Below are 26,983 nucleotides of genomic sequence, written 5' to 3'. Positions count from 1 at the left end.
CAACATAGCTTTATAGATAAAAGTGTACCAAAGACTGAGCCTCCGTACAGTGAGTGGTAAACCTGCCTTGGTATACAGTGTACAGTGATGAGTAAGTGCTTTACATAATGCCACCCCTCCGTTTCACCAGACCTAAAGAACGAGTGCACAACATTTGTCATGGATTAAATGTGCTTTTACACCGAGGTAGTTACAGCTCTTACTGATTTCTGGAGGTGGAAGAAGTACTCAGATCTTGTACTTGAGTAAAAGTAGAAGTACACAGATCTTTTTGAACTACCAGAGTGTAGGAATACTCTGTTACTTATAAGTAAAAGTCATGCATACAAAATGTTACTAAAGCTAGAAAGTATTAGCATCAAAATATACTGAAAGTAGCGACAGCAAAAGTAGTGATTGTGCAGATTGGTCCATTTCAGAATAATATATATGATATGTTTTATAAGTATTGATCATTAAAGTGTTCTCAAAGCTGGTAAAGGAGCAGCTAGTTTGAATGACTTTGTATACTGCAGGGTAGCTTGTGGATTTACTCCAGGTGGAACTAAAGTCTGATTTAACACTTGACTATATTTCACATCATTCATCAAAATCTGTAAAGTACCTAAAGATATTAAACACATGTAGTGGAGTAAAAGTACACCATTTACCTTTGAATTGTAGTGGAGTAGAAGTACAAAGTAGCGGAACATTGAAATAAAGTACAGGTCCCTCAAAATGTTACTTAAGTACAGTACTTGGTACTAAGTCATCATTAAAAACTCACCTGTTCACCATGGCCTTTGACCCCTAACCCATCACAGCCCCCCTGCTTCCACTCCTACTGCTATTTATTAAAGATTGTTTTTTTACTTTCACTATTATTTGCCGCTTTTGTTTGTTTGTTTGTTCACCATGTAAAGCGGCCTTGGGTCCCTTGAAAGGCGTTATAAAAATGTAATCTATTATTATTATTATTACTTGATTAAATGTACATGTAGCTTGTGCCAGTTCCTCGCTTTCCTTGACTTTCACTGCCAGGCAATTCATGTTAAAATACCCTCTGGAATTACGAAGGAAGTTTGGGTGAAACTTGGTAATATGATTATTTTTTGGTTAATTTTTTTTACATTTGAAGGTTTGCAGATTATTCACAACCATTCACGTTTTTTTTGGCAGCACAAATTTAAACCAATATGTATCATTATGATGGATTTGATTTAAATGCTTGCATTATAAAGTGTGTGTGTTTATGTATTTGTCTCCAGGGTTACTATTTCATCTCTCAGAATGGAGACCATGAGAGATTTGAATGATGAGGAGGAGGAGGGGGAGGAGGAGGAGGACACATCTTCAGTGTCCAGAAAACCTCCAGATTTGAGTAATACACCTGGACCCTCAGACACAAAGTAAGACTCTGTTTCTACTGTGAACTGAGCTGAAGAGGATTCATTTGATATGCCAACAGATAATATACACTGTTCTTTAATATTTACATGAGTGCAGTAAATAACAGCACAGAAACACAGTAAATAAATACAGAAAAGTACAGTAAAGACTTGTGATTGAACGTTGTGCTCCTTTGCATCAACAGCAATAGTTAGACCCTCCAGAAAAACGCGGGCTAAATTCCTTGATTATGCGATTAAACATGCGGGGTTTTTATGTGATTTTATGCGGTGAAATTACGGGAAGTTGCGAAATATGCTAAATATGCGGGAAAAAAGAATAACAATTTTTTTAAATATTGGGCTGTCTTATTTATTCTCTCTCACACACAACCTGCCACTAACGTTAAACCCCTTTCCTATTCAATTAAACACATTCAATGTTTATTTATTGTAAAAGCAATTGGGCTATTTTCATTTCACACCCCCCCCCCCCACACACACACACACACACACACACTTCTCCGCCTCATTCTGTTTTCATTTACTCGTTCGTTATCTGACCAGCTTCAATCTTGTAGGCTACTCACTTCGTTTCTTGTAGCCCTCGAAAGGGTTTTGGGGGGTTGATGCCTCGGGGAACGTGAGTTGTTTGGCTTTCTTGTCCGCAGCAGCAGAAAGCATTTTCGAATGTTTGAATGAATCAAAGTGGGTCGTCACCGTCGATTTTCTCTTATGCTCCAACACACAGTTGCACGGGGTGCAGAATAGTTTCCCCCCACTTTTTGCCCGGTCTTTAGTAGCAATGTTCGTCGGTAAATGGATTAGATTTTTTCATCTTGGTGTGTTCTCTATCGTGTGAGCTCCACACGTTCACTCTATACAGTGTTGTTTACATTCTGTGATGCGCGAGCTGATGACGTCACGTCAAGACGAGTTACATTTTTCCCCCTCAACTTTGTGTGGAAAAATGCGCGGATTATGCGGCCTTTTGAAAATCTGCGCCATTTTGCTGATTATGCGGTAAATTCTGCGATCGCAGAATCCCGTTTTTCTGGAGGGTCTAGATATAGGCCCAGCTATTCAGCCATTTTGGGTCCACACTTTGCACGCCTGTGACGCTGTTCTCCTTGGCATCATCAGCGATAGTAAATAAACTGCAACAGTGAAATCATTCTCACACTCGACATGTAGGACTTTGTGTTTGGTTAAGTAGATTAACTTGGAACATGTAGAACTTTTCACTCTCACAAAGAATTGTAACAACAGAAAACTACAAACACAGTTTTTAAAACATAAAGTTTTGAGTAAGAACCAAAATCTTTAAAAGGGGAAAGAAAATCAAAACTGAAATCAAACGCTGCTTTTTACAAGAACTAGTGATGTGTGTTAAACATTTCTTGTTTCCAAAGATGGAGAGCAGAGTCTCCATTCTCCAGCTGTCTGTCTATGAAGAGTGACTGGTCTAAAGACCATCCTCCAGTCTTCAGTAATGAACCTGGACCCCCAGACACAAAGTAAGAGTCTGATTCTACTGTGAACTGACCTGACCAACAGACATACAGTGGAGGAAATAATTATTTGATCCCCTGCAGATTTGGTAAGTTTGCTCACTTACAAATAAATGAACAGTTTATAATTGTAATGGTATGTTTATATAAACAGTGAGAGTAAGAATATCAAAAAGAAAATCCAGAAATTGACATTATATAAAAGATAAAAAAGTATTTGTATTTAACCGTGGGAAATAAGTATTTGATCCCCTTGCAGCTAACAAGTATTCTGGCTCCCACAGACCGGTTTAGTAAGTCATCTTCCTTTAAAAAAGTACTCCTAATATCAACTTGTTGCCTGTATAAAAGACACCTGTCCACTAGGGATGTGCATCTCCATCACTGAGGCCGATGCGATGCGCATCTCGATACGTTGCCACGATACGATACATTAACGATACCTTTGAAACACCAGGCGATGCGATACGATACGATTCACCCCTGTCGCGATACAGTTCGATACGATTTGATTCAACATTATGCGATTCGGGGCGATACGATGCGATTCAACACGATGCAAAAATAATGATTCTTCAATATGGTACGACAGAGGATTTTTGTTTTATTTCTTATATGCAGCAAATCATACATTAACAAAAAAGTGCTTTACATATTTGGTACTGCACATCCCATCATGCCGTTTATTTTTTTACCTTTAAAAGCTCTCCAGAGTACAATTGTATAACACCTCACAGTTAAACAATGTAAGGATGCATTGCTCATGATTAACAATGTGCAAATAACAGCTACCATAGAGCAATGCCCATACAGCTGCCAGCCTGATGTGCTTAACACTCAGAGGCTAACTCACCAGTGAGCAGAAAGCAGTGGTTTCTATCTGAACAATAAAGAAAACAAATAACCTTTCACAAACAGGTATTTCATAACTGCTTACAGTAAGGAAGACATTTAAATTAGTATTGGCCGTCACAGGCTGCTGTAAGCTAAACACCTCTCTCTGACAGAACACCTCACTGAGTGATTTAACTCATATGTCTCTCTTTCAGGTTTCTCTTTTCAGCCGCAGACCCCACGTCGCCTCTTTATGTGCGGCGCTAAGTTCCTCGTACTACTTGTGTACTTTAAAGCGGCTCTGCATCGTTAACAATTTGCGAGTGATTTTTCAAGTTGACCGTCTGTAGTAATAGTGCCGCGCACATACAGGACTGTCTCAGAAAATTAGAATATTGTGATAAAGTTCTTTATTTTCTGTAATGCAATTTAAAAAAAACAAAAATGTCATACATTCTGGATTCATTACAAATCAACTGAAATATTGCAAGCCTTTTATTATTTTAATATTGCTGATTATGGCATACAGCTTAAGAAAACTCAAAAATCCTATCTCAAAAAATTAGAATAGTTCCTCAGACCAAGTAAAAAAAAAAGATTTATAACAGCAAAACACAATCAAACATTTGAAAATGTCCATTAATGCACTCAGTACTTGGTTGGGAATCCTTTTGCACGGATTACTGCATCAATGTGGCGTGGCATGGAGGCAATCAGCCTGTGGCATTGCTGAGGTGTTATGGATGCCCAGGATGCTTCAACAGCGGCCTTTAGCTCATTAGCATTGTTGGGTCTGGTGTCTTTCAGCTTCTTCTTCACAATACCCCACATATTCTCTATGGGGTTCAGGTCAGGGGAATTTGCAGGCCAATCGAGGACAGTAATGCCATGGTCAGTACACCAGTTACTGGTGGTTTTGGCACTGTGGGCAGGTGCCAGATCATGCTGGAAAATGAATTCCTCATCTCCATAGAGCTTTTCAGCAGACGGAAGCATGTATTGCTCTAAAATCTCTTGGTACACAGCTGCATTTACTCTGGGCTTGATGAAACACAGTGGACCAACACCAGCAGCTGACATGGCTCCCCAAACCATCGCTGACTGTGGGAACTTCACACTGGATTTCAAGCAACTTGGATTTTGCTCCTCTCCAGCCTTTCTCCAGACTCTGGCGCCTTGACTTCCAAATGAAATACAAAACTTGCTTTCGTCTGAAAAGAGGACTTTGGACCACTGTGCAACTGTCCAGTGCTTCTTTTCCTTAGCCCAAGTCAGACGCCTCTTCCGTTGTCTTGAGTTCAGAAGTGGCTTGACCATGGGAATACGGCTATTGTAGCCCATTTCCCGGACACGTCTGTGAACAGTGACTTTTGATACCTGGACTCCAGCTTCAGTCCACTGTCTTTGAAGCTCCCCCAAATTCTGGAAGCGACTCTTCTTCACAATGCTGTTAAGGCTGCGGTCATCTCTCTTGGTTGTGCAGCGTAGAGCCCTATATTTTCCGCGATCGCGGAATCGCGGACGGAATCGCGGAAATTCCCGAAAAAAGCAGATAATCACGGAATTTGACATAATTAGACTGAAATGCTGTTTTCGTGAGGAAGTGAAACAAAAAACCTGGGAAAACTTTCCCGGGGGACGCTAATCAGCGTAACACACCCCTGCGTCACTGTCTCATGCGGTCCCGTCCCGCCACCCCCAACAAACACAAGTGAAATGCAAGCATGGCTGTCCCTCCGTCAGCTAAAAAGATACGGAATACGGGGCTATCCGCTCAATCACGAGCAGAGCAGTTCCCCGCTGACTTCTACGTGTCGGGTGACGTGATGTATTGTAAATTTTGTCAACACTCTGTTGACTGGAAGCGCAAAAATACGTGCGATGACCACCTGTTATCCAAAAGTCACGTTAGGAACAGGGAAAAATGTCAAGCTAATGCTAGCAAGCCCTCCACGTCCCTACAGACTAGCGTTACTGCTTCGTTCAAGTCAGGGGAATTAAGAAAAGCGTTTGTCGAGGATTTTGTGGCTATGTGTGCTGAGGCCGACATCCCCTTGGAGAAGATGGTAAAACTGCATCCGTTTCTGATGAAGCACTGCAGACAGGGAGGAGCGCTACCTGAAAACGTTAGCTGCCTCCGCCAACTTCACCTCCCCCGAGTGTTTGAGCAACACATCTCCTCGGTGCTACAGAAGATCCGTGGGAAAAAGTTTTCCATTGTTGTGGATGAGACCACTGATGCCAGAGATTGCAGCGTGCTAAACATCGTCATTGGTAAGTTAATGCTTAATGTAATATCCTAAAATACAACGTAGTGAACACTCCTTTACAATATGTTGTGTGCAAATCGTGATGCAGCATTGTCTTCCAGAGGGGGAAACATAGCTGATGTCTCTTGTCAACACTAATACCTTTTATTGCAATATATCATTATAATGGGATAACACATTTTATTAAAAAATAAATAAATATGGATGGATCAGAAAACATCTGATCCCACAGGGGAAACTGGTGACATGCACCTACAATACTAGGATAAAAAACGATTTTAAATTTAGAATAAACAGATTTAGAATAAACAATGTCAGTACAGCCACTGTCTGCCTCATTTTATGTATATATATATATATATATATATATATATATATATATATATATATATATATATATATATATATATATATATAAATAAAATAATATATATATAATATATATATATATATATATAAATAAAATAAAATATATATAATATATATATATATATAAATATAAATAAAATAAAATATATATATAATATATATATATATATATAAATAAAATGAGGCAGACAGTGGCTGTACTGATATTGTTTATTCTAAATGCCCCTTTTATTTATAATATATATATATTAATACACCTAAAACAATAAGCTAGATAGACATTTAAAACAGTGTAAGAGATAATTAGTAATATGCTTGTTTTCTTCTTTCATCACAGGTGTTGAAAATCAATATTTTCTGGTGGATGTGGTCTTCATGGATAAATGCAACTTCTCAACAGTTTCCCAAGCCATTATAACCTCACTCAACAGCAACAGACTGGATCTGAATGATGCCTGGGCAGTAGTCACCGACAATGCTGCCTACTGTCTGAAGGCATACAGGGAGGTCATTTCTATTTAGTGTACATTTTATTTGAAAACATTAAAACACACCCTTTTTTGTGGTAAAATACGAGTAAATAGGTTAAAAAAACAGAATTCCAAAACATTAAAACGGAAAAAAACGGAAAAAAACAGAATTCCAAAACATTAAAACGGAAAAAAACGGAAAAAACAGAATTCTAAAAAATTAAAACGGAAAAAACGGAATTTAGAAAGACACAAAACGGAATTTGGTGAAAATGAAAACGGAATTTATAGGGCCCTAGCAGCGTTTCCTGCCACATTTCCCCCTTCCAACAGACTTTTTGTGGATGTGCTTTGAAACTGCACTCTGTGAACAGCTTGCTCTTTGAGAAATTTCTTTTTGTGTCTTACCCTCCTGATGGAGGGTGTCAATGACGGTCCTCTGGACAGCAGTCAGATCAGCAGTCTTCCCCATACTTGTGATTTAGTTTACTGAACCAAGCTGAGTGTTTTTCAAGGCTCAGGAAACCCTTGCAGGTGTTTCGAGTTAATTAGACGATTCAAGTGATTCGTTGAACACCCTACTAGTATACTTTTTCATGATATTCTAATATTTAGAGATAGGATATTTGAGTTTTCTTAAGCTGTATGCCATAATCAGCAATATTAAAATAATAAAAGGCTTGCAATATTTCAGTTGATTTGTAATGAATCCAGAATGTATGACATTTTTGTTTTTTTAATTGCATTACAGAAAATAAAGAACTTTATCACAATATTCTAATTTTCTGAGACAGTCCTGTATACCATCAGGACGTTACTGATGGGGTGCGGCTGCGGAGTTATACTGTGTGTATGCAAGTCCGCATCTAGGACGGATCTATGTATCATGGCTGTAGACCTGTTAAGTAATAAAGATACCTCATACAAAGGTCTACGGATACCTTATTACTCTCCATGACCTGCGGTCAACTATATAGCATAAATGACTATTACACCGTCTTTCTTGAACAATCCGAAGTGTTGCCAAACGTTTGATTTGTAGGTATTTTTCGGTGCGCTGTGTTTCTCTTTCTCCGCAACTTCCGTGTGTGTTGATAGCTGAGACTCTCGTTCTCCGTAGTGGCGAAGCAAATATCAAAGATCGTCTCTGCTGAACGTTGACAAGATGAGGGGATTTTATATGAATGAATCGTTTTTTTACCGATGCAAAGACGCTACGCAATCGATGCATCGCGAGTTCAACCCGGTTCAACCCAAACTGTAGCCGATGTGCACTCTTTCAACCGGTGCACTCGCATCTTGAACGTTTATGCCGGTGCACCGATGCGAATCGGTGAATCTTAACATCTCTACTGTCCACAGAATCAATCAATCAAATTCCAACCTCTCCACCATGGGCAAGACTAAAGAGCTGTCTAAGGACCTCAGGGACAATCTCTGATGACTGCACAAGGCTGGAAACGTCTACAAGACCATCAGAAAGCAGCTTAGTGAGAAGGAGACAACTGTTGGTGCCATTATTTGAAAATGGAAGGAAGAAAAATGGCCATCAATCAGAAATCAATCGCCTTCAGTCTGAGGCTCCACACAAGATCTCTCCCCGTGGGGTATTGATGATCATGAGAAAGGTGAGGGATCAGCCAAGAACTACACGAGACGAACTTGTTAATGATCTCAAGGCAGCTGGGACCACAGTCCCCAAGAAAACTATTGGTAACTCACTACACCATAATGGATCAAATCCTGCGGGGCCCGCAAGGCCCCCCCTGCTCAAGAAGAACATGAACGACCCGTCTGAAATGTTCCAATGAACATCTGAATGATTCAGAGAAGGCTTGGGAGAAGATGATGTGGTCAGATGAGAGAGATGCTGACTATAACCCCCAGAACACCATCCCCACCGTCAAGCATGGAGGTGGAAGCATTTCTCTTTGGGGTGTTTCTCTGCTAAGGGGACAGGATGACTTACTGCATAGAGGAGGGGATGGACGGGACCATGTACTGTGAAATCTAGGCCGACAGCCTCCTTCCCTCAGCCAGGACACTGAACATGGATGGGTCTTCCAGCAGGACAATAAACCTGAACATGCGGCGAAGGCACCACAGGAGCTGCTAAAGAAGAAGCACATTTAGGTGAGGGAGGGGCCGAGCCAGTCTCCGGACCTTAATCCCATAGACAATCTTTGGAGGGAGCTGAAGCTTCCAGATGCCAAACATCAGCCTAAAAACCTGAAAGATTTGGAAAAGATCTTCAGAGAGGAGTGGACCAAAATCTTTCCTGAGATGTACACGAGTCTGGAGACCTAGAAGAAGCGTGTTTCTCCACCAAGTACTAACACATGTTTTGCAAAGGGATCAAATACTTATTTCCCACAGTTAAATGCAAATCAATTTATATCAATTTCTGGATTTTCTTTTTGATATTCTGACTCTCACTGTTTATTTAAACCTACCATTACAATTACAGACTGGTCATTTCTTTGAAAGTGGGTAAACTTACAAAATCTGCAGGGGATCAAATACTTAATTTTTACACATACATATTCTATATATATGCCATCGGATCATTTTAAACTCTTCTTTAATAATTAAATGAGTGCAGTAGCCCACAGTATAGAAACTCAGTAGAGCTCAGTATAGAAACTCACACGTACTTGAATCAGATAAGGAAAATATCGAGAGTACTTCATATTGAACTGAAGTTAAACATTTATGTGTATCAACCATTGATTGTTAGTTTGACTATGAATGGAGCAGCCACAAAGTTAGCTAAGTCTAACTCCACTCATCCACCCATTCTTTAACTAGCATTTTTAAAGTGATTTGCATTCCATGTTGTGGACAGACCTGACAAAGTGTTAACTGCTTTTACAAATTAGAATCATGATGTAGTTATTACATAAACCAGTTTAATTTAGCCGTAGTCAAACTTGTGAGGCACAGTCAACATGCTGTAGGCGATGATGTTACAGACAGAAGGGCGTTTTGTTTCATAATGATATGAATAACTAAATATCTACCACTTGGGAACAGTTATCAGGATGAAACATCATGTACAGATAAAGAACTTAAACAACCAGTCACCGTAATGTGCTCTAAAGGATGTGTTCCTCTCCACAGAGGGAAGAGGAAGAGTCCTGTTCCTGTGGAGGAGCAGCTGTCCAGCTGTGCTCTGTGTCAGGACGTCCTGAAGGATCCAGTCTCTACCAGCTGTGGACACTGCTTCTGCAGACAGTGCATCACCTCATACTGGGAGCAGAGACCTCCATCAGGAGACTCCTCCTGTCCCCAGTGTGGAGAAAGATCCAGAACCAGAGCTGGACTGCAGACAGCCAGTCAGACCAGAACAGTACAAAGTAAGTCTTAACCTCTGTCTCCTGGTGTCTTCATGCCTGAAAACAGGATTCTTCCTGTTGTGTTGTACATAATATAAGTTCATTTCAAACATTTTCATTATTCTCCCGTTTCCTTCTCTTTCAGCAGAACATGGTCTGCAGGAGGTTCTAGATGAACATAGGCTCAGTCTGAGGGGGAGGTGTGAACAAGTGACTGAAGGAATTGATCAAAGTGAAACCAGCCTCAACAGGATCTTCACTGAGCTCTACATCACACAAGGCCAGAGTGAAGAGGTTAATACCCAACATGAGGTGAGGCAGCTTGAGGCAGCTTATAAGAAGAAGACCCTCCATTACGCTCCAATCAAGTGCCAGGACATCTTTAAAGCCTCACCTGACCAACAGACTCTCATCAGAGCGGTCCTGACCAACGGAGTCGCTGGAGTTGGAAAAACCTTCTCAGTGCAGAAGTTCACTCTGGACTGGGCCGAGGGTTTGGGAAACCAAGATGTCAGTCTGGTGATCCCGCTCTCCTTCAGGGAGCTGAACCTGATCAAAGGTGAGCAGTACAGTCTTCTCAGGCTGCTCCATGTTTTCCATCCGACCTTACAGGAGGTCACAGCAGAGCAGCTGGCTGTCTGCAAAGTGCTGCTCATCTTTGACGGCCTGGATGAAAGCAGACTTTCTCTGGACTTCAGAAACAATGAGGTTGTGTCTGATGTCTCTCAGCAGTCCTCAGTCAACGTGCTGCTGACAAACCTCATCAGGGGGAAGCTGCTTCCCTCGGCTCTCGTCTGGATAACTTCCAGACCTGCAGCGGCCAGTCAGATCCCTCCTGAGTGTGTGGACAGGGTAACAGAAGTACGAGGCTTCACTGACGCCCAGAAGGAGGTGTACTTCAGGAGGAGATCGAGTGATGAAGACCTGTCCAGCAGAATCATCTCTCACATCAAGAGCTCCAGGAGCCTCCACATCATGTGTCAGATCCCAGTCTTCTGCTGGATCACTGCTGCAGTTCTGGACCGCATGTTGACTACAGACCAGAGAGGAGAGCTGCCCAAGACCCTCACTGACATGTACTCACACTTCCTGCTGGTCCAGACCAAGAGGAAGAAGCAGAAGTATGAAGAGGGACATGAGACGAGTCCACAGCAGCTGACGGAGGCTGACAGGGAGCTTCTTCTGAAGCTGGGGAGGCTGGCGTTTGAACATCTGGAGAAAGGAGACATCATGTTCTACCAAGAAGACCTGCAGCGCTGTGGTCTTGACGTCACAGAGGCCTTGGTGCACTCAGGACTTTGTACAGAGATCTTCAAAAGAGAGAGTGTGATCTTCCAGAAAACAGTCTACTGCTTTGTTCATCTGAGCATTCAGGAGTTCCTGGCTGCAGTCTACATGCTGCACTGTTACACCAACAGAGACACAGAGGTACTGAAGGACTTTCTGCAGGGAGACTATAACAACATGTTTAGCAGTGATCAGGATTACCCATCCCTGGATGTCTTCTTAAAGAGCGCCATGATGAAATCACACAAAAGTAAAAATGGCCACTTGGACCTGTTTGTCCGCTTCCTCCACGGCCTCTCTCTGGAGTCCAACCAGAGACTCTTAGGAGGCCTGCTGGGTCGCACAGACAAACGTCCAAAAATCATCCAGAGAGCCATCAGCAACCTGAAGGAGATGAGAAGTCATGAAGTCTCTCCCGACAGGAGCCTCAACATCTTCCACTGTCTGACAGAGATGAACGACCACTCAGTACTTCAGGAGATCACAGAGTTCCTGAAGTCAGAGAGCAGATCAGAGAAGAGACTCTCTGTGAATCACTGCTCAGCTCTGGCCTACGAGCTGGAGATGTCAGAGGAGGTTCTGGATGAGTTGGAGAAGAACAAAACATCACAGGAGAGACGACGGAGACTGACTCCAGCTGAGAGGAACTGCAGGAAGGCTGTGTGAGTCCAGATGTGATTAACTTTATAGATCAGTGTAGATAAGGATTTTAGTTTTTCAAATAAACACTATACAGCTTTTTGCTGTTTAACATTCTGTGAGAGCAAAATTGAATTAATACAATTATTCTAATAATTTCTAAATTGTACAGTTTTTTTATTTTCTTCGTTTTCCTTATAAAACATATGAAGGATGTTTTATCACAGCAACATGTGATCACAACATACAGAATAATTGTACATGTCATTCAATGGAGTAAAGTTATTATGAAATGATTGCAGTTTCTTTATCGTTAAATTAGACACAGAGTAATATCTGATTTATGTTGACTCTAGTCTAGAAGGTAGCTAGCAAAGAGGTGACAGACATGGGATCAGATCACACTCAACCATCCAGTGGTAATCAGATCATGATATTCAAAAGGTCTTTCCTCAAATGCATGAAGTTAATATATTGTTTCCCCTTTTTTTTGTATTAACAAATTCTGTAATATGTGTTATAACAGAATTCCTGACAGTGGATTGTTAGACTGGGAAGTCGTGGCCTCAGCTCTGAAGTCAGACCCCTCCAATCTGAGAGAGCTGGAGCTGAAAGGCGGTCTGCTGGATTCAGAGGAGGTGGAGCAGCTGAGTTCTGGACTGAAGAGTCCAAACTGTAGACTGAAGGCTCTGAGGTCAGATCACTGGCTGCAGTTCATGTGGTGTTCTACAGTATTTATAATTGATATATTTATAATTCCATAATTTGCCTGAGTACAAAGATATTTTAATAAGTTCACATTTCTTTCTAAATTGCTGAATATTTGACTTGAATAACAGAAAGCAGAGAAAGTAGATGTGTGACGGACAGTGTTTGAGCTTCCACAGACTCTCACTGTGCTCCATGACTCAGTGAAGATGCTGTCAGCACTGATGAGCTGTGAGGGAGATGAAGGAGGTTGTTCTGATGCATTATTACAGATACTTTTATATATTACAGTTATAAAAGTATCTCCATCATTTCTGACATTGACCTCTGAACCCTCTCCAGGTCTGAAAAGATGATGAAACTTTGAACTACCTCAAGCAGGACCATTGTTCTCTGAACTTACATTGTGTGTTATTTATTCAGACTCTGGTGCTGCTTCTTTGTGAACTCTGTGATCTTGAGTTGAATCTTGAGTTGAATCAGTTTCTGTGGGTTTGTATCTGTCTGGCTGCACATCACCAGTTAGTGTAGAAGGAGCAGAGCTTCAGATGTGAAGTCACCACTTTTTATTGAAGGTGAAGCACGTTGTCTTTAATATTAATCAGAGCTCTGTTCTCTTTTTGTAACTTACTGTTTTTAACCTGTCGGGAGTGTCCACTTTATAAACTTCTACATTCTCTACTCCTCCAGCTATAATCAGATTATTAGAACTTTCATTATTTCAATAAGGAACATTGTTTTCTTAACTTGCATCATGTGTTCTTTATTCAGACTGGAGGGCTGCAGGTTGTCAGAGATCAGCTGTGCTGCTCTGATCTCAGCTCTGAAGTCCAACCCTTCCCATCTGAGAGTTCTGGACCTGAGTCTCAACGGTCTGCAGGATTCAGTCGTGAAGCTGCTGAGTGATCTTCTGGAGAGTCCAGACTGCAGACTGGAGACTCTCAAGTCAGTTCTCCATCTTTTACTTCTGTGCTGAGATGAATATGTGAGAGTTGTGTTGACTCTGAGCTGCAGACATCAGGCTGATATGATCCTGATCCTCACTGAGCATCTTAATGCTGAAGTCTACTTTCTTCTTCTGTGGTTTAGTTCATTGACCGTGGCAGAGTAATGTTAAAGAAAAATCATACTCTGCGTAATTCACTCTGAGCCTCTCAAAAACCTGAATTCATCTTATATCCTCCATCATGTTGTTTTAAATAAATAACATTAAAAACACATGAATACAATAATTACATATTTCTATTAAAACTAACAAATATTTTCAGTTTTTGCTGTTTCTAACATTTGTATTAAGCAGAGGTGGGAGTAAGTCCTACATGTGCAAGTCATGAGCAAGTCTCAAGTCTTGACCTACAAGTATCAAGCAAGTCCCAAGTCACTGTGGTGAGAGTCAAGCAAGTCAAGTCAAGTCAAGTCAAGTCAAGTCAAGTCAAGTCAAGTCAAGTCAAGTCAAGTCAAGTCAAGTCAAGTCAAGTCATACTAAATTCTGATGAATAAACCCAGTTTCCGCATCAGTTAAAAGACAGTGGTTATGAAAATGGATTCAACCCACACTATGATCTTCATTACATACACAGTTAATCATTTGAAATCTAATTTAGACCGATGACAATCATATTAGATTCATATTAACCCCAGAACTGCAGACAATGTAGCTAGGACTCAAAAAGTCTGTTCAAAAAGGCAGAATTCCAGGTAAGAAAATCATATATGGCATTTGCCATTACACATATTTAATTTAAATGTCTGTTAACACTAGAACCGCCAACAGCGTCAGCACCTACATAGATATCATTTTCAAACCATTTAATTTGTTCCTCTTCATAATTTCCTTATAAACTAAGCAGGACGATTTCAAACTCACTTAATTGGGTTAATTTAGAAATGGCTTCAGTTTATCATCATAACAGATCAAAAAGTTCAGATTCATTTTACAATAAATCAAGGAATGATGCACTTCTACAAACAAAAACAACATCATTAAAACATTTAAACAAACTACTAAAAGCAGATGAACTACATTATTCAAAAGTGTACAGTAAGTTCTGATAATAACACAGGGGAAACAAACGAGGCATCTCTTTTCCTCTCTCTCTCTCTCTCTCTCTCTCTCTCTCTCTCTCTCTCTCTCTCTCTCTCTCTCCTGACAGCCCGTCAGTGTCAGGGTTAGTCAAAATGAATCCCTTGGCGGTTAATTTACCGTTTTGTCTTCTCTTTGCTTAATCGATTTGAAACCAAGTCTAACGTAGCTTAAACTTAACGTTAGCTTTCTAGCGAACACAACACATGCACGCACCTTTCTCTGTGTTTTTTTTTGTAGTGATGAATGAAGTTGGATGTTGTGGTGGTCCTGTCACTGATCTTTATGCTGCAGACCCTGCATACCACTGTTCTCTTCTTATTACCGTCATCGACAAAATAATCCTTGATTCCAAACTTCACTATTTTTGGAGCAAAGCTAGCCGCTGCCATGTTAACTGAGACTCCTGCCTTCTAGTGGGTTGCCAGGTTTGCGCGCATGACGCTATAATCACGTTGTTCGACAAAACTAAACGTAATATCTCACTACAAAAACAAACGCAAATATTTCATTTTAAACAGTCGAGTCCTTTCAAGTCATCTGTCTCAAGCTTAAGTCAAGTCTCAAGTCATGAATACCAAGTCAAAGTCAAGTCTTTTGTCAATGTTAGTCAAGCAAGTCTCAAGTCAAAAAATATGCCACTCGAGTCAAGTCATGTGACTCGAGTCAAGTCATGTGACTCGAGTCAAGTCATGTGACTCGAGTCCCCACCTCTGGTATTAAGCTACAAGATGCTCATACTGACTGAATAGTTTAAACTGAAGATGCTGTGATCTATGTCTCCACTATTCCTAAAATAAATATTCTCTATTTATTTTGATCACATTTCTTTAAAATTCATCCTGACATCTTTGTGATTTTTGTGAACTCTGTGATCTTGAGTTGAATCAGTTTCTGTGGGTTTGTATCTGTCTGGCTGCACATCACGAGTTAGTGTAGAAGGAGCAGAGCTTCAGATGTGAAGTCACCACTTTTTATTGAAGGTGAAGCACGTTGTCTTTAATATTAATCAGAGCTCTGTTCTCTTTCTGTAACTTACTGTTTTTAACCTGTCGGGAGTGTCCACTTTATAAACTTCTACATTCTCTACTCCTCCAGCTATAATCAGATTATTAGAACTTTCATTATTTCAATCAGGAACATTGTTTTCTAAACTTGCATCATGTGTTCTTTATTCAGACTGATGACCTGCAGTTTCTCAGAGATCAGCTGGGCTGCTCTGATCTCAGCTCTGAACTCCAACCCTTCCCATCTGAGAGTTCTGGACCTGAGTCACAACGATCTGCAGGATTCAGTCGTGAAGCTTCTGAGTGATCTTCTGGAGAGTCCAGACTGCAGACTGGAGACTCTCAGGTCAGTTCTCCATCTTTTACTTCTGTGCTGAGATGAATATGTGAGAGTTGTGTTGACTCTGAGCTGCAGACATCAGGCTGATATGATCCTGATCCTCACTGAGCATCTTAATGCTGAAGTCTAGTTTCTTCTTCTGTGGTTTAGTTCATTGACCGTGGCAGAGCAATGTTAAAGACAAATCATACTCTGCGCAATTCACTCTGAGCCTCTCAAAAACCTGAATTCATCTTATATCCTCCATCATGTTGTTTTAAATAAATAACATTAAAAACACATGAATACAATAATTAAATATTTCTATTAAAACTAACAAATATTTTCAGTTTTTGCTGTTTCTAACATTTGTATTAAGCTACAAGATGCTCATACTCAGGGGTGCACATAACTGGTACGCAGGTACGCATGCGCGGCACAAATCTAAATTGCGTAACGTCCCTTGTGTCACTACGCGCCTTTGCGTACCTCGAAACATCAAAACAAAACACATATTTCATCCACACGTGTTTCTTGTCAACACTCAATGGAGTAAACTACTAGACATGTAAAAAAACACAGACATTAAGCATGCTACGTTGTCGTTTTGCTCCCTGCAAAAGATCTTCGGACTTTCTATGACTGATTGAACTGGAGCTGGGCGAGCCGCGCAGGACATAACCGACGGACCTGTGAGGCTTAGATCACTTGACGACATCGTTGTTCACTGTGTGCACAGACAGGGTTCACTTCGGTAGGAACAACAGAATTGTGCCAAAGCTCTGCCAACTCGCTGCTGTGGGAGACTCCCCTGTGCACACACTGGAGAACTGCGCAAAATCAGCTGATCACAACGTTCACGCTCTGTGGTCAAGCTGCTGCAGTTTTATTTACAACAAAATTGAGTAAAACACTTCAAACTTACTTAGGGTGTTAATGGAAGAGTTTGAAATCAGACAGAGCTGGAAGAAGTAGGTCTTGTGGAGGAATACTCTGTTACAGTAAAAGTCCTGCATTCAAAATATTACTCAAGAAAAATTGGAAAAGTATTATCAAAATAAGTACCAAAAGTAAAAGTAGTGATTGTGCAGATTGGTCCATTTCAGAATAATAGATATGATATGTTTTATAATGATTGATCATGAAAGTGTTCTCAAAGCTGCTAAAGGTGCAGCTAGTCTGAATGACTTTGTATACTGCAGGGTAGCTGGTGGATTTACTCCAGGTGGAACTAAAGTCTGATTTAAGATTATATTTCACATCATTCATCCACATCTGTGAAGTAACTAAAGGTGTTAAATACATGTAATGGAGTAATAGTACACAATTTACCTCTGAACTGTCGTGGAGTAGAAGTACAAAGTAGCATCAAAGTCAAGTAAAGTACAAATATCTCAAAAGTGTACTTAAGTACATACTTGAATAAGTGGACTTAGTAACTTCCCACATCTGAAATCAGATATGACTTAAAGTCATGTGATCATTTCTTAGTATTTGATCCTTCAACTCAAAGGAACTCAAAGGAAATGCAAGGACTTCACAGTTTTGGCAACACGTTTTGGAGAAAGCAAATCGGAGGTTTAAAAAGAGACAGGGAGGTGCATCTTCATCATCTAGCATGCAAGAAGTGTAAATAGAGGACAGTGAAGGAGACACTGAGGAGGACCACGCTTCGTGGTGAGTACCAAACGCTGTCTCCTGGTACTCATCTGAGTAACTCACTAAAAAAGTGATGTGCACCCCTGCTCATACTGACTGAATGGTTTAAACTGAAGATGCTGTGATCTATGTCTCCACTATTCCTAAAATAAATATTCTCTATTTATTTTGATCACATTTCTTTAAAATTCATCCTGACATCTTTGTGATCTTTGTGATCTCTGTGATCTTGAGTTGAATCAGTTTCTGTGGGTTTGTATCTGTCTGGCTGCACATCACGAGTTAGTGTAGAAGGAGCAGAGCTTCAGATGTGAAGTCACCACTTTTTATTGAAGGTGAAGCACGTTGTCTTTAATATTAATCAGAGCTCTGTTCTCTTTCTGTAACTTACTGTTTTTAACCTGTCGGGAGTGTCCACTTTATAAACTTCTACATTCTCTACTCCTCCAGCTATAATCAGATTATTAGAACTTTCATTATTTCAATAAGGAACATTGTTTTCTAAACTTGCATCATGTGTTCTTTATTCAGACTGGAGAACTGCAGTTTGTCAGAGATCAGCTGGGCTGCTCTGATCTCAGCTCTGAAGTCCAACCCTTCCCATCTGAGAGATCTGGACCTGAGTCTCAACACTCTGCAGGATTCAGGAGGAAAGCTGCTGAGTGATCTTCTGGAGAGTCCAGACTGCAGACTGGAGACTCTCAGGTCAGTTCTCCATCTTTTCCTTCTGTGCTGAGATGAATATGTGAGAGTTGTGTTGACTCTGAGCTGCAGACATCAGGCTGATATGATCCTGATCCTCACTGAGCATCTTAATGCTGAAGTCTAGTTTCTTCTTCTGTGGTTTAGTTCATTGACCGTGGCAGAGCAATGTTAAAGACAAATCATACTCTGCGTAATTCACTCTGAGCCTCTCAAAAACCTGAATTCATCTTATATCCTCCATCATGTTGTTTTAAATAAATAACATTAAAAACACATGAATACAATAATTAAATATTTCTATTAAAACTAACAAATATTTTCAGTTTTTGCTGTTTCTAACATTTGTATTAAGCTACAAGATGCTCATACTCAGGGGTGCACATAACTGGTACGCAGGTACGCATGCGCGGCACAAATCTAAATTGCGTAACGTCCCTTGTGTCACTACGCGCCTTTGCGTACCTCGAAACATCAAAACAAAACACATATTTCATCCACACGTGTTTCTTGTCAACACTCAATGGAGTAAACTACTAGACATGTAAAAAAAACACAGACATTAAGCATGCTACGTTGTCGTTTTGCTCCCTGCAAAAAATCTTCGGACTTTCTATGACTGATTGAACTGGAGCTGGGCGAGCCGCGCAGGACATAACCGACGGACCTGTGAGGCTTAGATCACTTGACGACATCGTTGTTCACTGTGTGCACAGACAGGGTTCACTTCGGTAGGAACAACAGAATTGTGCCAAAGCTCTGCCAACTCGCTGCTGTGGGAGACTCCCCTGTGCACACACTGGAGAACTGCGCAAAATCAGCTGATCACAACGTTCACGCTCTGTGGTCAAGCTGCTGCAGTTTTATTTACAACAAAATTGAGTAAAACACTTCAAACTTACTTAGGGTGTTAATGGAAGAGTTTGAAATCAGACAGAGCTGGAAGAAGTAGGTCTTGTGGAGGAATACTCTGTTACAGTAAAAGTCCTGCATTCAAAATATTACTCAAGAAAAATTGGAAAAGTATTATCAAAATAAGTACCAAAAGTAAAAGTAGTGATTGTGCAGATTGGTCCATTTCAGAATAATAGATATGATATGTTTTATAATGATTGATCATGAAAGTGTTCTCAAAGCTGCTAAAGGTGCAGCTAGTCTGAATGACTTTGTATACTGCAGGGTAGCTTGTGGATTTACTCCAGGTGGAACTAAAGTCTGATTTAAGATTATATTTCACATCATTCATCCACATCTGTGAAGTAACTAAAGGTGTTAAATACATGTAATGGAGTAATAGTACACAATTTACCTCTGAACTGTCGTGGAGTAGAAGTACAAAGTAGCATCAAAGTCAAGTAAAGTACAAATATCTCAAAAGTGTACTTAAGTACATACTTGAATAAGTGGACTTAGTAACTTCCCACATCTGAAATCAGATATGACTTAAAGTCATGTGATCATTTCTTAGTATTTGATCCTTCAACTCAAAGGAACTCAAAGGAAATGCAAGAACTTCACAGTTTTGGCAACACGTTTTGGAGAAAGCAAATCGGAGGTTTAAAAAGAGACAGGGAGGTGCATCTTCATCATCTAGCATGCAAGAAGTGTAAATAGAGGACAGTGAAGGAGACACTGAGGAGGACCACGCTTCGTGGTGAGTACCAAACGCTGTCTCCTGGTACTCATCTGAGTAACTCACAAAAAAAGTGATGTGCACCCCTGCTCATACTGACTGAATGGTTTAAACTGAAGATGCTGTGATCTATGTCTCCACTATTCCTAAAATAAATATTCTCTATTTATTTTGATCACATTTCTTTTAAATTCATCCTGACATCTTTGTGATCTTTGTGAACTCTGTGATCTTGAGTTGAATCAGTTTCTGTGGGTTTGTATCTGTCTGGCTGCACATCACGAGTTAGTGTAGAAGGAGCAGAGCTTCAGATGTGAAGTCACCACTTTTTATTGAAGGTGAAGCACGTTGTCTTTAATATTAATCAGAGCTCTGTTCTCTTTCTGTAACTTACTGTTTTTAACCTGTCGGGAGTGTCCACTTTATAAACTTCTACATTCTCTACTTCTCCAGCTATAATCAGATTATTAGAACTTTCATTATTTCAATCAGGAACATTGTTTTCTAAACTTGCATCATGTGTTCTTTATTCAGACTGGAGTACTGCAGTTTGTCAGAGATCAGCTGTGCTGCTCTGGCCTCAGCTCTGAACTCCAACCCTTCCCATCTGAGAGATCTGGACCTGAGTCTCAACGAGCTGAAGGGTTCAGATGTGAAGCTGCTGAGAGATCTTCAGGAGAGTCCAGACTGCAGACTGGAGACTCTCAGGTCAGTAAGGGGTCGACTCTCTGCTGGTTCAGCAGGATTGTATCAAACACAGGGAGGTGGATGTGTTCCTCTCACTGGGGAATCTCTCCAGTTCCACCTTCCAGGCGTAGCCTAGCTTAGCACAACAAATCAGTGATGTTACCATTTATCTGCAGTTCCTCCTTTTTTTAATCTCGCGGTTCTTTACTTTCTTTATTATCAAGCAAGATAATACAAGCTGACAATGCAAAGCCACATTTCAGACAGCTGCAACTCATTAACAGACAAATGGGATTTTACAGTTCAAAAGGTAGTCTGTTTGTTTTTCCTCTGACGTTTCTTTGTTCCTGGACTAATGCCTAGTTAGGTCTCTCATGCAGCTGAGAGCTGTGGACAGTCAGTCGTAGTGTTTGCAGAGAAGATGTGATGTAAAGCATTCATTTCATTTCAAACCTTTATTTATCCAGATTGTCCCTTGAGATCATAGATCTGTTTTTCAAGAGAGACCTGCAGCAATTAGGTTCCACATGAAACATAAAACAACATAAAACAAGAAAGGATATCATACAACATATTTACAAGCTACATTTACATTCTTATCAACATTTACAAATACCCATAGTTTCAAAGAGCATTTCACTTAGACTTGCTTTAAAAACATTCAGAGGAATACAATTGCTCAGTTTCAATGTTAGCTGTAGACTGTTCCAAGCAAGTGGAGCTGCGCACATAAAAGCCGTCTTACCTCAGACAGTCCTTGCTCTTGGCACATCTAACAACACTACGTCATGCGATCTCAGACAATAGCTGCTTGCAACTCTCTGTGTTATCAGAGAGCAGATATAATACGGGAGTTTACCCAGCATGGCTTTATAAATAAACGTGTACCAATGACTGAGCCTCTTTACAGTAAGTGATGGCAAACCTGCCTTGGCATACAGGGTACAGTGATGAGTAAGTGCTTTACACTTAGTAACAAATCTCAGTGCGCTGTGATAGGCGGCATCTAACTTGTTCAGGCAATGGGCAGGTGCATTCATAAAGACCAGATCACCATAGTCCAGCACAGGTCAAAAGGTCACAGAGCCTTTTCCTGGCTTCAAAAGAGAAACAGGACTTGTTTCTGAAAAAGAAACCTAGCTTCAACCTCAGCTTTTTAAGCAGGTTATTGACCCGAAGTTTAAAAGTGAGACAATCATCAAGCCAGATACCAAGGTATTTATAACAGGTAACCACTTCAAGTATTATTCCTTGCACAGTTACAATATCCAAAACAGGCTCTGGTGTCTTTTTAGCTTTTGAAAAGAGCATTACCTTAGTTTTTTCAACATTGGATCACTCAGGACTGTGAAGCTGACTAACCCAAAGAACAAACACTTATTTGAACTTGATCTATAACTGTTGGATTGTGTTCATCTCTGCAGCATCTGAGGAAAGACGATCACAGCCAAGATGCAGAAGAAATGTGAGTATTGAACCCATATCCTCCAAATATATCCAAACTCTCGTACATGCAATCAAATCATAGGTAATATATGTATCACTTAATGAAATCTGTGCCTCCCATTTATGTCTAACATAGAGTGGCTAACAGGGGCTAACCTGCTCCAACGGCCCAAAACACTTACATTAGGAGAAATGTGCTGAAGCTTCCAATGCAATATAAAAACACAAATGTTCCAAAACACATGCACGGCATTTAGAAAATATTTACCAACTTGAGGAAATATGAGCAGCTTACTAAAAGCCCTACATTAATGAAACGCTGTAAAAAGCAAACGCTGCAAGAAGCTTAAAACAAAACTGAAACGCGGACACTAAAAGGTGTAGATATTATAAAGATAGAGAACAGTATAATGACAGTTTGTCAACATTATAAAGTTGGCAAACTGTCTCTGTTGGTGGCAGAGTCTGTTTCATATTGTTAAGTGTTTTGTCAGTATATCTGAAAGGACAAGGTTAGCTAGCTAGCTTACAGCAGATCTGCAATAATACCTGAAGGAATCATGCGATCACATTGTTCAAATAAACCGATACAACTTACATTCTTTGTTTCCAGTGACAGTTTAACAGATTTAAACGTTTTGCTCAAGAACTGCGTTTAGGTCTGATACAAACAAAGGATGCGTAGAGTATCCCTTGAAAAGTGAAATGAAATATAGTGATTGAATCGAATCTGTGTAAACACCAATAGACCAATCAACTTTCTCATTCAAAGTCAACTTTAATTTACATTTTTCTGTGTGTTTGTACAGACAGAGAGATCGAAATAACGTTTGCAACAATCCTGAATACAAAATACAAATGTACAAATATGTATAAATATGTATATCCTCTATATATACAATCAACACATTTACACATATGCACACATTAAGATAAAGCACAACAATCAATATATACAAAATAACAGTTACTTCAATATCTTCATTCTTTAAGCTGCAAAATAACAGCAGCCTTATATGTTTTGCTTCTTATTCACACACTGATGGCAGCGAGCGACCACAGGAACAAATCCTAAAACCCTGAAATGACACTTCCTGTTCCTTCGTCTTAAAGTCAAATGTGTATTTGGTTTGACGCCTGAAATAATGTGATTAACAACATTTTAAGAAATGTTAACGTTAGACATACTTTTATCCAATAAATACCACACTTCTGAATGTTGAGGTTTATATGTGTCTGAAGAGCCCAAAACCATATAGAAATAAAACAGATAATTAACTTAAAATAACACTGCAGCTGAGGCACCAGTTATTGAATCTTACGAACTGATACAAGTTCAGACAAGAATCTCCGTTTGTGCATTTATTTTCATGGTCCAATTTCATTAACAAAAGTACAATGAGCAGCTTTCCTATCGATTCCTTTCCTTTAGCCCTTTTGTATGGCTTTCCTTGTGGCTTGTATCACCCTGGTAAAAAACAAGGGTTGCAGTCGAATTGTCCAAAGATCAGTTCCTATCGTCTATTCCTATCCACTATTCCTCTACCTCTTAGTGTAAAGTCACGGGGTTAAGGGATAGTGGATAGGAGGATTCAAAAGGATTTAGGAAAAGAGACTGCTTTGCTTTGAGAATCCGACTGCACTTTCACTCTCGATGTATTTATGATGCGCCAGCGGACGTCATAAATGTGCGTCTGCTGCTGTGGGGAAACTACAGTTCTCTACACAGCGGACTACATGGATGTTTAATAAGAACAGCGGACTACTGTAAACGCATCTAGAGACTCTGCACCGTGCTCTGATGGTGTTGCTTTATGCTTTATGAACGTGGACAACAGAGAAACATATTCTTCATGACCAAAGTTGGAATTGAAATCAAAAAGTGAAGTGAAACTTATGCTCGTCACCCTCCGGTCCACACGTATTAATCCACGTGAATCCCAATACGTATGATGATTGTATGAAAAGATATTAAAATAAATATAATGTATTTACTATAAACGTGTTAGTCCTTAACATCTACCACTGTGTATACCACCATTAAAACATGTTTAAAGTTTAAGAAAACCCCACACAGCTCAGTAAACACTATGAAATGTTGACTTTATTTGATCATTTCACTAAAAAAGTCACGTTCATATTTCTCCTTTTGATTATCATCGTGTTGGACGTTCAAAACAAAGCCGTTTGGCAAGTTACCAAATAAGTTGTAAAATGCTTAATAAGCACCGTAACTTTCATGATATAATTTCTCAGTCACCATCAGTTGTTTCCGTGAACGGCCGAATGTTGTGTCACGGTAAATGTTGCGGCCGCAAGGCATTGTGGGACAGCATGTTCTCCTTTCCTTTCGTAAAGGCCCAGTGTTTCCTAAGCTAAAGGAGGTTATAAAGGACGTTTCAAACCTCCTTTCCTATCATCTAGAGCAGTGGTTCCCAACCTTTTTTGTCTTTTGTACCCCCTGAGCCTTTTGTCATACCATGAGAACCCCCTCACTCATACGTGCTGATGATCCTTCACAAGTAGAACGTAACTGATTATTGAATGAAAATAACTTAATTTCATCTCCTTAATTTGAACATCTAATTCTCAGGCCTTTTCTTAATTTTTAACTTAAATCACTCAATAAAAATGAATTTGTTGCCTTGAAAATAAATAATATAATCAAATAAATACATATGATATCAAAATAATCAACTTATCTTTGCTATATATATCTTGTAACATTTAGGCTTAAACCTGGAGCCCCTTTGAATAAGTCCCCTTTAAACAGGCATTTAAACTTTAATTCGGGAACAAAACACTTAGCAAAATAATATCCAGAATCAGTATAGGGCTAGCAGTTTCTTTTCACCAGTCATGTGAGCTTTAATGAGACACTTGAGCTTGCTTGTCTTTCATAAGCTTTGATAGTTCTGGAGGCAGTGTGGAAACAGCTGTGACCAGGCTGGTCTCCACATCCAGTCTGTTCCTCTGCTTGGTTTTGATGTGTGTTAAAGCTGAGAAGGTCACCTCACACAAATAAGTAGAACCAAACGGCAAAAGTTCAATCAGTGCATGTTTTCCCAGTTCAGGATATTCCTTCTCCACATCACACCAAAACTCAGTCAATGACTTCTCAGCATATGCCATCTTCAGGGTCAGATGATAATTCCATCAGAGGCTCCTGCAGCATTGCTGGAAGGCTGTTGCTGCTCTCACTCACAATGAATGGGTTCCTCACCCAATCCAGTCTTTCTGACTTATTTTCAATGTCCTGAAAATAATGGCTGAAATCAGTGCAGAGTTTGGACAGGTGTGCTTGCACCAGTTGGACCACTGGACCCCTGGCAACAGCAGTGGTGGCAAGATGGGCATTGAGTAGTGGGAAACAGCTCACGTCTCCCTCATCACATTTCCTCTCCCATAGTTTGAGCTTTTTTGTGAATCCTTGAACTTTGTCATACAATTTCAGGATATGTGACTCCTTGCCCTGAAGTGATAGGTTGAGCTCGTTGAGTTTGGTAAACACATCAGCAAGATATGCCAGACACGCCACCCACTTGTCATCCTCAAGCTGCACAGCAAGAGGATGCAGATGCTCCGTCAAGAACACAAAAACTTCATTGCGAAGTTCATAAAGTCTCAGTAGCGTTTTCCCACGAGACAGCCAGCGCACGTCTGTGTGAAGCAATAGCTGATCGTGCTCTGTGCCTCATGACAAAGAGTTTCAAACAGCCTGTGATTCAATGGCCGAGATTGGATGAAGTTGATCCTCTTCACAGCATCATCCATAACAGCGCTTCAATCAGGGCTCATCCTCTTGCTAGCTAGTGCTTCACGATCAATAATACAATGCATCCATTTCATGTCGGGATTTACCTTTCTTACACGCCCCGTCATCGCAGCTGCTCCATCAGTACAGATGTAGCTGCAGGTTTTCCACTGCAGATCATGTTCTCTGAAGAAGCTGTCGATAACCTGGAACAATTCTTCCCCAGTTCTCTTTCCTGGCAGCGTTTTGCAAAATAAAATATGCTCGTTTATGTCCGACGCATCTTTGTAACGCACGAAGGACAGGAGCTGCGCTTCTCCACTCACGTCTGTCATTTCTTCCAGATGCAAAGCGAACTGACCGGCTAGTTTTATTTTGTTCACCACTTGTCCAATTATATTAACAGACATATCATTGATCCGACGGGATACGGTGTTATTCGACAGGGGAACTTTCTTGAGTGCTTCGGCTGCTTTCTTGTCTATCATAATTTCGGCCAACGCATTCGCTGCAGGGAGAATGAGCTCCTCAACAATAGAGTGAGGTTTTTTTTATTTAGCCACAAGCAGGGACACGGCGTAAGATGCCTCGAGTGCTTTCATTGACACATTCGTGGCTTTCATCATTACTGTCTGGCTCGACTTAAATTCCGACAGCTTTCGTCTGTAAAATTCTTCACTTTTATCGACACTTCCCGAGTGTTTGGTGCTCTGGTGTCTCTGTAAATGTGCTGGCTTCATCGCACTATTAGCCAGGACTTCACCGCAAAAGAAGCACTGAGGCTGCGGTGGGTCCGCAGAAGTAGAAATGATTCCAAATAATATATATGTTTCCCTGTACTGCCTTGGTTTCAGTTTGGCCTCTTTCTTAAGTTTCTCTGCGGGCTCCTCTTGGCCTGAATCC

The 26,983-nt window shown here is 40.3% G+C and overlaps 1 protein-coding gene across 15 annotated transcripts in view; it reads left to right on the top strand.

The window, feature by feature from the left end:
* Positions 1 to 26,983, top strand: part of LOC307015602 (uncharacterized protein) — a 140,781-nt gene that overhangs the window by 57,417 nt on the left and 56,381 nt on the right. For 12 of the 15 annotated variants that reach the window (XM_079644311.1, XM_079644310.1, XM_079644316.1 and 9 more), the window contains 3 exons: positions 13,562 to 13,735; positions 16,053 to 16,226; positions 18,390 to 18,563. In XM_079644311.1, coding sequence (XP_079500437.1) covers positions 13,562 to 13,735; positions 16,053 to 16,226; positions 18,390 to 18,563 — 522 coding nt within the window. The remainder of the gene's footprint in view (positions 1 to 13,561; positions 13,736 to 16,052; positions 16,227 to 18,389; positions 18,564 to 26,983) is intronic. The other 3 variants (XM_079644312.1, XM_079644314.1, XM_079644305.1) reach the window with 3 other exon arrangements.

The sequence above is a fragment of the Notothenia rossii genome, assembly GCF_949606895.1.
Source record: "Notothenia rossii genome assembly, chromosome: 8".
Taxonomy (NCBI): domain Eukaryota; kingdom Metazoa; phylum Chordata; class Actinopteri; order Perciformes; family Nototheniidae; genus Notothenia; species Notothenia rossii.
This window is presented reverse-complemented; position numbering and strand designations above follow the sequence as displayed.